This window comes from Bombina bombina, chromosome 3 (assembly GCF_027579735.1).
Source record: "Bombina bombina isolate aBomBom1 chromosome 3, aBomBom1.pri, whole genome shotgun sequence".
Taxonomy (NCBI): Eukaryota; Metazoa; Chordata; class Amphibia; order Anura; family Bombinatoridae; genus Bombina; species Bombina bombina.
In genome coordinates, this window is record NC_069501.1 from 361646256 (window position 1) to 361658971 (window position 12716).

General features: G+C 37.1%; 1 protein-coding gene across 4 annotated transcripts in view; it reads left to right on the forward strand.

Annotated features, from left to right (window-relative positions):
* Window positions 1-960: 960 nt before the first annotated feature.
* DDX3X (DEAD-box helicase 3 X-linked) overlaps window positions 961-12716 on the forward strand; it is a 43644-nt gene continuing 31888 nt past the window's right edge. Inside the window, exons 1-3 of one of the 4 annotated variants that reach the window (XM_053706486.1) lie at window positions 961-1246; window positions 10281-10332; window positions 11985-12032. In XM_053706486.1, coding sequence (XP_053562461.1) covers window positions 1202-1246; window positions 10281-10332; window positions 11985-12032 — 145 coding nt within the window. In that variant the 5' untranslated portion in view covers window positions 961-1201. Of the gene's footprint in view, window positions 1247-10280; window positions 10333-11981; window positions 12033-12716 lie in introns of all 4 variants that reach the window. The other 3 variants (XM_053706485.1, XM_053706488.1, XM_053706487.1) reach the window with 3 other exon arrangements.

Genomic DNA, 12716 nt, shown 5'->3' on the forward strand with positions numbered 1-12716 from the left:
TAGTTACCAAAAATAGGTAATCACCAATACTCACACACAGCACAAAAAGAAAAGAAAAGTGCTGCTAAAAAAAATCATCTTTAATTCCACATCTTAAAAGCCAAGGAGCATACTTCCTCAATGAATCAGACTGCCCTGATAATGAAAAAAGCTGTATGTGAATCCACTGCAGAAACATCAGCTATATAAAGTTTTAATAAACGGTTACAAGGACATTAAAGATACATGAATTGTATAGAACATTACATTTTAAATAATTCAGGAGCTGAGGAGCATACACGTGTTTTTAACCACCTGGCAGCAGTGTTTGCCACAATATTTACAGTTATATTTTACATGGTTGCAAACACTGCTGCCATAGGTTAAGACATGCAAACTCCTTAGCGCTTATCAGTCTGCCTTGGATTACACTTCTACAAAGGATACTGAAAAAACAAAGCACATTTGATATAAACTGTTACGCGCTATCTGAATTATGAATGTTCCATTTCAACTGTACTGTCCCTTTAACATAAGACAAAAAATACTGTTAATAAAGATATGCGGTTTAAATGGATTCTGATCTCCTTATTCACACAAGCACCAGATGCTTTGAAAATGTTGTCATCGGTTGACATAAACCAAAGCAGAAAATATTTTTTTGCTTTTCCTTCCCCTAGCCACGCGCGCATTACAAAATCACCAACAGTCTACCTAGCGGTTTATCCTTATATGACGTCATGGGAGTTTCGTCATGATGCTGTCTCCCCTTCATGAAGAAAACTGCAAGGAGAGAACGTGCCGGAGTAATCCCATAATTCTACATTCAAGAACAATGCCTAACGGAAAAGATTACAACAACCGTATAGAACGCGAAGACACTTCACCGCGCGCCCTGGCCCAAACCTCCTCCCCTCTGCACTAGCAACGTCATACGTGCGTAATGACGTTTTGCCACACCGTCCCTATATAAGAAGACGGCCCGGTTATCTCGGGCGTTCAGTTGGGAGTATCTTCTCTTACTGATCGCGTCGTTTGTAATTATCTTAGGTATAGGCAGAGAAGAAATAATAATTTTAGTGAATACATTTCTACATTTGATTTGTAACAACACAGTACAAAAAAAACCAGAAGTTTAAAACGCAGATACACCCGCAGTTTGTCAGCGTAGTAACTAAGCCTGTTTCCTGACCGAGAGAATCCGGCCTTTTATTCTTTAGTTATGAGTCATGTGGCCGTCGAAAATGTCCTCAGCCTAGACCAGCAGGTAAGTTTTTGTTTTTTCTTCAGAGGTACCAACTCTTTATGTGGTATGTTGTTTTTGAGAGTCTAAAGGCCGCGCGTTGGCATGTCTCACTGGAGACAATGGAGGCCTAATGTGCTAGTGTGCGCAGTTACATAACACGACGATGCCATGTCTCTTGTTTGTCCTTCCTTCATGCCATCACTTGGCAAGAAAGCGAGAGCGGCGTCACAAACCGGATGAGGCCTAGCTAATGCTGACATCCTCCGTTTTATTTCCTAGTTTCGTATGATCGTGGCTAGTTGCGTCACACGGGGCGTGTAGTGTAGGATGAGTTGATTAATTACCGAGATGTCTTTGTTATAGTGAGATGTTACAATGGATGCGTCTTCACTGGTTCTACGTACTGTTTTGTCAACAATTTTCTAACCGATCTCTGCTATGCGGATAAATCTAGGCCTGGTTGCTGCAGCCTCACAATGGCGGCCTTTGTGAGAGGATGGGGAGGGGACACGTAGCCGGCTTGTTAGTCTGAATAACTGGCCTTTTTCTTCAACATCTTAGAATTCTTAAACTGGCATTGCGACATTCTGATACATTTCAGCTCGATTTATTGCTTTCTGGTTATGCAGTGACTAATCTCTTTCAATGAAGTTAGGTTTTTATTTCCCTCACACAAATAAAAGTTGATGTAATAATACTATTGTTAGACTAATACTGTCGACTATTTTGTATTTGGATAGCAGCCCTTTCGTGACACTCGCAGAGCACTGCCCAACCAATGTTTAATTCGGTAAACTCGTGTATCGGTTTACATAACAAATCAAAGTGGTATTATTGTAATGTCTTAACGATTAGTACTGCAATGTTTAATCGCGTGCGGTTTCCAGGGATATGTTACACATTTTAACGCTGTCACATTAGTTAGCTCCTAAAAAGAAGTTTTACTCCTAATGGAGTAGTCAAGTCAAAATTAAACTTTCATGATTCATATAGGGCAAGCGACTTTAAACACCCTTTCTATATTGCTTTTAGCAAATTTTCTTTGTTTTCTTGGTATTCTTTGTTGAAAGCTAAACACACCTAGACTCAAACTAATTTAACAGTTGAAGGGTGCTGTTTTATCTCAAAGTATTTTGAGATAAGGGGCAGTCTGCAGAGGTTTATATACAAGGTAATCACATAGGTAAAAATTATAATACAATATGTGTTTATGAAAAACTGGGGAAAGGGCAAAGTTAGTTTTATCTTTTTAAACAAAACCATTTCAAGTAGACAACCTTTAAGAGAACATCAAGTGGAACCAACTAAGGGCGCCATGTACTAAATGGCGGGCGGACAGCTTCTCAACTAGCGAAGCTGTCTGTCCGCCTAAGCTACACATGGGCAGCGGATCTGTTGATCCGCTTGCCCGTATGTATCATTACACACTGATCGGAGTGCGTAATGCTCGCCCCTTCAATCGCGCGACCAATAACGTGACTGAAGGTGCTGTCAATCACAGAGAGTGAGCGTGCTCTTGGTGATTTTGCCTCGCCAGTTAAGAGGTGGCGTAGGAAGCAGCGGTCTAATGACCGCTGCTTCTTACACTGCGGGAAGCAGGCTCGCATATGCAAACCTGCCCCGCAAAGGCTCCGGAGCAGCTTTTGCTGCTTTGTACATGGAGCCCTAAATGTTGCTTTTTGGCAGGTACTATTTCAACTGCTCATTTGAAAAAGCCATGGTTCCACAAGTCTGAAAGGAAAAATGTTGTTTAATCATCAGAGTAAAAGGGAACAAAAAACACTTTTTTTTTTTTTTTTTTTTTTTTTTTTAGTAACTCATAATCTGAGTAAAATATCCCTTTGTGGTCTCAGATTACAAAGCACTTAAACAAACTTTTGTTTAGTGGTTCAATTTTTGTTTGATGTAATGTTAGAAATATTAAACACATTTTCTTTTGCAATTCAGACAAAGCAAACCATTTTAAAACATTTCCATTTTACTTCTATTATCAAATTTGCTTTGTGTTAAAGATACCTAGGTACTGGTAGGCATCTGGTGCACTACATGGGAGGAAATACTGCTGTCATCTAGAGATCTTGCAAATGGATAACCCTTTTGCAAAACTGCGGCTATATAGTAACCTGGAAATGGGCCGGCTTCTAAGCGTATGTCACTGCTTATCAACAAGATACCAAGAGAACAAAGAAAAATTGATAATAGGAATAAATTAGAAAGTTGTTTAACCTTTTAATGCTGTTAGGGCGTTTTGTATTCTGTCTGAATTTTGCTGAACTTTAGCGCTGAAGGGCGGAATAGAACGTCCTAACAGCTTAGCTTCCCCGATGGGATTGCGGTTTGGAGGGCGTGCCTAGCATCATAGGGACACCCCCCTGATGTGATCCCATTATTGAATTATCATGATCACATGCACGATCACAATATAGTTGTTCCGATGTAGACACGTTAACCCCAGTACGAAAGTGTTTAAAATTTTATTCTCTGTTTGAATACAAAGAAAATCTTTGAGTTTCATATCTACATACATATTCTGTTTTCATCAATGCATACCAAAAGAACAAATACATTTGAAAATAGAAGTGAATTAACATGTTTTAAGATTACGTTATATATCTGATAATTGCAACTTAATTTTGACTTTCCTGTCATTTTTTTAAAATGTAAATATATAATCAAGATAGTTTTAACACATGCCCTTGAAAGTACCTTTTTGAAAAGGTATGGTTTAAGGGACACTGAACCCAATTTTTTTTTCATTCGTGATTCAGATAGAGCATGCAACTTTCTAATTTACTCCTATTTTTCTTCGTTCTCTTGCTATCTTTATTTGAAAAAGGCATCTAAGCTTTTTTTTTTTTTAGTTCAGTACTTTGGATAGCACTTTTATTGGTGGGCCCCAAGGCAGAACATACAGTGATCTGAGATGTCATCGCAGAAAATGCAGCATGTCTGCAGAAAGAATGGGACACCTGCATGAACTGTCAGCGATTTAACTTTGCAGCACTGATCCACATTAGGCCGTTCTTTTCAAACAGAGATGGGCTCTGGCTGCATTGTGTACATTTTTCTTAACAGTGCATTCAGAGCAAAGTGCTGTTTGAAGTGAACAGTCAAATATGCAGTAGAGCTGCAAAGCAGCAGTGTATTGATTGTTGACATTAGGATGAGTAATGCACCTTTTTTAATTCTACACTTCTATGTTAGCCAAAGAGAAAAAGGAAACAAATTTATTCAAGGGACATTTTATAAAAAAATTTTTTGTCTGCAGCTAATTTGCAATGCAATTTTCAACTACTGCACTATATTATAAAACTTTAAAAATGGCTTTATTCTCCAGTTAACCAACACATTGCAATTGTACTGGTGCTTTAGTGTAACTGCCTAATTTACAATTGAATTTTATTTAAAAATGACCCGCAGAAACATTTTCACTAATAAAATCTCATCGCAGAAAGTGAAAAAATGTTCTGCCTCTGGGTTGGTGGGTGACTTTATCCACTAATCGTCAAGAATAACCCAGGTTGTTCACCAAAAATGGGCCGGCATCTAAAGTTACATTCTTGCATTTCAAATAAACATATCAAGAGAATTAAAGTTTAATATGAGTAAATTAGAAAGTTGCTTAAAATGTCATGCTATATCTGAATCGCAAAAACATTTGGGTTCCATGTCACTTTTTAAATTCAGACTAGAGATCCAATTTTATATATTGCTATTAAAGGACCAATCAACACATTAGATTTGCATAATCAACAAATGCAAGATAACAAGACAATGCAATAGCACTTAGTCTGAACTTCAAATAAGTAGATTTTTTTTATAACAAATTTCAGTTATGTATATTTCCACTCCCCTTGTACCATGTGATAGCAATCAGCCAATCACAAAGGCATATACGTATAGTCTGTGAATTCTTGCACATGCTCAGTAGGATCTGGTGACTCAAAAATTGTAAATATAAAAGACTGTGCACATTTTTTTTTAATGGAAGTAAATTGGAAAGTTGTTTAAAATTACAAGCTGTATCTGAATCATGAAAATTTAATCTGAGTGTCCCTTTAAGCAGTTTGGATGGGGACCTTTTACTGTAAGGATAGTAAGAATATTGATTTCCAATTAATTTGTTACACACAGATTGGGGGGCTAGGATACAATAATCTGTGTAAGGTGTTATAGGGACACTGAACCCAAATGTTTTCTTTCATGATTCAGATAGAGCATGCAACTTTCTAATTTACTCCTATTATCATTTTTTTCTTCGTTCTCTTGCTTTCTTTATTAGAAAAAGAAGGCATCTAAGTTATATTTTTGGTTCAGGACCATGGAAAGCACTTGTTTATTGGTGGGTGAATTTATCCACCAATCGGCAAGGACACAGTGTGTTCACCAAAAATGGGCTGGCATCTAAACTTACATTCTTGCATTTCAAATAAAGATACCAAGAGAATGAAGAAAATTTGATAATAGGAGTAAATTAGAAAGTTGCTTAAAATTGCACGCTCTATCTGAACCACAAAAGAAAAACATGGGTTCAGTGTCCCTTTAAAGTTGTAGCTCGGATACAATGATCTGTGTTAAAGGTGTAGCATATTTATTGCATATCACTTAAAAACCATATACATATACAGCACTATGAAGTTGCGTATAGTAGTTAGTAAAAACAGTTATGGAGATTTTAAAGGCAATTTTCAAACTGTTGAGAATTACTTAGACAGTTAAAAAGCAAAATACACCTTTAAAAAATGTTTTTAAGTGATATGCAATAAATATGCTGCACCTTTAACACCTCTTACACAGATTATTGTATCCTAGCTCCCAATAGGTGAGGCGCTCTGGTTAAATTTCATATACTATTACTTCAGAATTTTAGTTGACCGCTAGATATATCTATCGCATATAGGATTAACTACACAGGCGCTAGGTTTACAGATTTTGTTTTTTTAAAAATACTATTAAAAAGTTTGCACATTCATTAATTTTACATTGAAGCGTGTGTTTGTTTTTTTTTCTTTTCTAATACCAGACCGGCAATCCTCCGCCTGAAGCTCCTCTGTACTTAGCATTACAATGACCAGACCGGCTTTCTCCAATCAATTCGAGCATCGATATGCTAAGTATAGCAGGAGAGGCGGGTGGAGGATCACCGGTCTGGTTTTCGTAAAGAAAAAGGTAAGTATTTTTTGAATGCTTCAATGTAGATTTTAATGAATTATCGGTTATTTGTAGAGCGCCAACAGGTTCCGCAGCGCTATAAGGAATGAAAGTTCACTTGTTTTTAATAGTATTTTTAAAAACCAGGCACTTATTCATTCAATTTTACATTCACTTTAAGTGCATGGCAGTGATTATGTCTACATGCCCAAGGGCCAAGTGTATTCATCAAGGGATGGTTACTATTTTTCAGAAGGAAAATGGCCAAAATGTAAGTATTCACTGTGTAAACTTTGTGTAGTTTAAGGGTGCTGCACTTCAGCTTCTCTTGGGACAGTGGGAAAAAATATTTTTAGAGTTGGAGAAATGGAAGTGAATATGCAACTTATGATTCTGGGCATGCAATTAGTTTGAATTGTCTTCTGTTGTCAAATCCTGTCTTTTTAGCCTTTGAAACATATCTCCTTTCTGGAGCACTACAGAACAGTGTCCATTACAATGTTTTATTTAGTGATCAAGTTACAAATACTCTGAGTACACTTCAGTAATGCAGGAAAAGTGTGGCAAACAATGTCTGCTGCTTGCTGCAAAGGCAGACAGATTCTCTAGCTGGGTACCTTCCAAATAAGTGATCTATAATGTAATAATTTTAAAGAAATCTAAACAGTGTCATTTTACGTTAACTGTGTGCTTATCACCTTTTAGCTCTATGAATCAGTCTGCAGCATTCCTTCATCACTGTTCAGCACATACATGTTTTGATCCAAGTGAAAATTACTGTCCAAACGAGCAAGGAGTATGCATGGACAAACTTCAGTGACATCTACTGGCCAGTTACCTTACCTGCTGATTCACTAATGCACGATTGTCATCCAGTGGTTTTATTATTTTGTTTTAAGATATTACCTACAAATTTTCATTTCTATATATCTATATATCTATCTCTATCCATCCATACCTAAGTTACAGGTGATGGGTTTTCGAAACGCTAGGATTTACCAGTGCAGCAAATAAAAGGGACTTTCAGTCACAAAGTATAAATTACTTCATGGCATGCTGAAAGTTCCTTTATTTGGCTGCCATGGCATGCTGAAAGTTCCTTTATTTGGCTGCAGCGTTCGCCACGCCTCAGGTCGCACTCAGCAGAACACTTTCAATGAGCTGACGTTTTCACCTCTTAGCCAATAGCCGTGCGGACCAACTGGCATTATGCCGGATAGCTAGCACACTATTGGCTAAGATCATCTCAGTGGGAAAAATAGCGTTCTGTTGTGAGTGGCCGGAGGCGCTGAGTACGTTGAACACTGTAGACAAAGGAACTTTAAAGGGACACTCAGGTTTTATTAAATTTTCATGATTCAGATACAGCCTATAATTTTAAACAACTTTACAATTTACTTCCATTAAAAAAAAATGTGCAGTCTTTAATATTTCCTTTTTTTTTTGTCACTAGCTCATACTGAGCATGTGCAAGAACTCAGACTATACGTATATGCATTTGTGATTAACTGATTGCTATCACATGGTACAGGGGGAGTGGAAATATACATAACTTTAAAATGTGTTAGAAAAGAATCTACTACTCATTTAAAATTCAGAGTAAATGCTATTGTATTGTCTTATCTTGCATTTGTTGATTATGCAAATCTGCTGTTTACTGGACCTTTAACCCCTTAACGCCCAACAACATATGGGGTACGTCCTGCAAAAAAATGCAGTTAACGACCAAGGACGTACCCCATACGTCGTTGGTCTTTGAAAGCAGTGGAAGCGATCCTGATCGCTTCCAGCTGCTTTCATGTTATTGCAGTGATGCCTCGATATTGAGGCATCCTGCAATAACTGTTTTTAGCCATCCGATGCAGAGAGCCACTCTGTGGCCCTCTCTGCATCGGCTATCGATGGCCGTTATCGTTGGTGGGTGGGAGCTCATCCAGGGAGGCGGGTGGGCAGTCATTGGTGGAGGAGGGGGTAGGGATCTTGTGCGGGTGCGTACACGGGGTCGCACGTGCATGTGAGATCTATGAAAACCGCATCAATATGCTGTAGATTGGGAGGGTGGGATTTTAAAATTAAGGCATCTGGGAGAGGGTGGGGGGTTGGATGTTGAGGGGGGGCAGCTACACTACAGAAATAAAGAAAATATTTAATAAAATAAAAAAATTAAAATACATTATTATTTTTCAAACTGGGTTTCAAACCCCCAAAAAACTTATTTTAGTACTGGCAGACTTTCTGCCAGTACTTAAGATTGCGGGGACAATTGTGGGGGAGGGAAGGGAGCTGTTTGGGAGCGATCAGGGGGTGGGATGTGTCAGATGGGAGGCTGATCTCTACACTAAAGCTAAAATTAACCCTGCAAGCTCACTACAAGCTACCTGATTAACTCCTTCACTGCTAGACATAATATACGTGTGATGCGCAGCGGCATTTAGCAACCTTCTAACTACCAAAAAGCAACGCCAAAGCCATATTTGTCTGCTATTTCTGAACAAAGGGGATCCCAGAGAAGCATTTACAACAATTTGTGCCATAATTGCACAAGCTGTTTGTAAATAATTTCAGTGAGAAACCTAAAATTGTGAAATATTTAAAGTTTTTTTTTTTTTATTTATTTGATCGCATTTGGCGGTGAAATGGTGGCATGAAATATACCAAAATGGGCCTAGATCAATACTTTGGGATGTCTTCTAAAAATGTATGTATATGTGTGTATATATATATATATGTGTATATATGTGTGTATGTATATATATATGTATGTATGTGTGTGTGTATGTATATATGTATGTGTATGTATATATATATATATATATATATATATATATATAATGTGTGTGTGTGTGTGTGTTAAAGGATATTCAGGGATTCCTGACAGATATCAGTGTCCCAATGTAACTAGCGCTAATTGTGAAAAAAGTGGTTTGGATATAGCAAAGTGCTACTTGTATTTATTGCCCTATAACTTGCAAAGAACATGTAAACATTGGGTATTTCTAAACTCAGGACAAAATTTAGAAACTATTTAGCATGGGTGTTTTTTGGTGGTTGTAGATGTGGAACAGATTTTGGGGGTTTAAAGTTTGAAAAAATTGTTTCTTCCTCATATTTTATAAAAAAAATTTAATAGTAAATTATAAGATATGATGAAAATAATGGTATCTTTAGAAAGTGTATTTAATGGCGAGAAAAATGGTTTATAATGTGTGTGGGTACAGTAAATGAGTAAGAGGAAAATTACAGCTAAACACAAACACCGCAGAAATGTAAAAATAGCCTTGGTTCCAAACGGTCAACAAATGAAAAAGTGCTCTGGTCACTAAGGGGTTAAGCATGAAAGTCCTGTTATATGTTGCACTAGTAAATTATAGCATTTTAAAAACGGGATTTACCATCACTTAAATTTGCAGGTTTCACTGTACAGCATCTATCTTAAAGGCAATTGTGGAGTTGATATGTGCTTTTGAATGCTTTACAAGGGTCCGAATGCAGAAGTAGGTGGCCGCTCGTGCCATTCAAATCCTTTTTAGAGACAGATTTATTCTTGTGAGATGACTACACTGAAGATCTGTGAAAATCCTGATCTTAGTGTGATGATCTTTCACAAGAATAAATCTGGCACCAGGGCTGTCTACTTCCACATTCAGAGCCTTACAAAGGATCCGAATGCACATACCTGAAGTTTAGTAAGGAAATCCATTATTGTCGGTTGTGGTAGTTTAAAGCAGTGCTGCTGGATGAATCGTATAAAAAGATTTAAGTGCTAATGCTTGAACACTTTCTCTTTGCTGAAATGATTAGAAATGCAGCCCTCTGCACCTCCTGAAAAATACAACACACTTAAACTAAATTTTTAGTGTTTGCTGTGCAATAAACTTATACATACATGTCATTCTTTTTGCAGTTTGCTGGCCTAGACTTGGATTCTGCTGACTCTCAAAGTGGTTCATCAACTAGTAAGTAATTGCTAAACACTGGAGCAGCTATCTCCATGAAGAATAAGCACATATATTGTGTTTCTAAAGGGACTTTCTTGATCAAAGATGGATGTTAGAAACACCACATGCTCAAGATAACACAATATCTATGATTGGAGCATACACTAGTCTCCTTATTTGCTCAACAACAGTATCCTCAACTATAAAGGCTCAGTTGCACAATTTTAAAGGGACAGCTGCCCCCCCATTTAATGTTCCATTTGTTCATTTTACCTGCTGGAGTGTATTAAATTGTTCATCTTTATTTTGCCATTTGAAATGGTTACTTTTGCCTGTTGTATCCATATCTAATGAAGATTTCATTACTTAAAGGGACAGTCTACACCAGAATTGTTATTGTTTTAAAAGATAATCCCTTTATTACCCATTCCCCAGTTTTGCATAACCAACAGTTATAATATACTTTTAACCTCTGTGATTATCTTGTATCTAAGCCTCTGCAAACTGCCCCTTTATTTCAGTTCTTTTGACAGACTTGCAGTTTAGCAATCGTTGCCTGCTCCTAGATAACTTCAGGTGCACGAGCACAGTGTTATCTATATGAAATACATGAACTAACACCCTCTAGTGGTGAAAAACTGTTAAAATGCATTCTGAAAAGAGGTGGCCTTCAAGGTCTAAGAAATTAGCATATGAACCTCCTAGGTTAAGCTTTGAACTAAGAATACCAAGAGAACAAAGCAAAATTGGTGATAAAAGTAAATGGGAAAATTGTTTAAAATTAAATGCTCTATCAGAATCATGACAGTTTTATTTTGGCCTAGACTGTCCCTTTTTAAAGGATATGAAACCCAAACAAATTTTTTCTTTTATGATTCAGGAAAATCACTATTTTTGAAGTTTACATTTTTTTTTATTTGTTTTAAATTTGCCTTCTTTCCCATGGTTTTCTTTGTTGAACAGATACCTAGGTAGGTATCTGGATAGCTACATGTGGCAGGAAATGGTACTGCCATCTAGTGCTCTAGCATAAAAATGACATTCTTGCTAAACTGCTGCCATATAGTGCTCCTAAGCTTACGTCCCTGCTTTTCAATAAGATACCAAGTGAAGGAAGAATATTTGCTAATTAGAAGTAAATTAGAAAGTTGTTTAAAATCGCCTGCTCTATCAGTCATAAAATATGGTTTTATGTCCCTTTTTTTAAAAAAAGTATATGAAACCCCAATTGTGTTTCAATTAAAAACAATTTAAAAAACGTTTCCAATTTACTTAGCAAATTTGCTGGTTCCCGTGGTATTTTTTGTTGAAGTTTTACCTATAGCGGTGTCTGGAACACTACATGGCAGAAAATAGGCCAAAACTGCTGTTATATAGTCCTCTAGACATGTATCTGCTCCTGAGCTTACAACCCTGCTTTTCAACAAGATGCTGGGAAAAACAATGTCTTTAGCCTAGACAGCCTTTTATTCTACAAAAATAATCATAAAGGATATATTTCCCATACATTTAAAACTATGCAGCAAGTCAAGTCATTGAATGCAGAGAAAATAATTACTTTGCCCTAGAAAGTGTGATCTACATATTCAAAGTAAAATGCTCTGTTGGAATAATCTAGAATTGTTTGAAATGTTTTTTGTGCATTGATGGACATTTTGTCTTCTTAGAAGGACGTTACATTCCCCCTCATTTAAGAAACAAAGAAGCTTCAAGAAATGGTGAGTTGGGTTTTTTTTTTTTTTTTTTTTTTTTTTTTTTTTTCTCTTTCTCAAATTACATTTGTCGTTTAATGTGACCCTAAAGAGTTCTTTGTAGGCAATTCCCTAACTATACATCTACCAGGCACATTTGCATAAACTTATATAGAGGAAAAAAAGTAATTTTTGATCTCCACACCTGTGCGTTCATAATAATTAGAATTGTTTGCTAGCACAAATGTGTCTTTTCTTTCTGATCATATAACGCATGCACACATTGTTGCTGTGCCAATGGAGTGTGCACATGATCTGTCTAGTAAAATTCCATTAAAGTGGAATTGCATAATCAGCAAATGCTTAAAGGGACATTATACACCCATATTTTCTTTGCAGCATTGTATGGGGCATGTACCGATCATAGTGTAGCTGTTTCTATCTATGAAAAATAAAGGCTAGTATAGTTTATATTAATCCGATCTTTACTGTTTTGGGGTTACTTTCCAAGCCCTTGCTTTTTAGAGGAATACGTTCGGCCGCACTTCCATATGCGCGCGACCGAGACCCGTTAATGAAGAGCGCATGCTAAATGGCGGTGACGTCAGCTCACCTGAAGCACTGCACGGCGTCCATAAGCGCTGCCGTGTATAATTCCTAATTTTTGCGCTGCACTGATTGTGGGACCTGACTCTGTCAACTGGCTTTGAA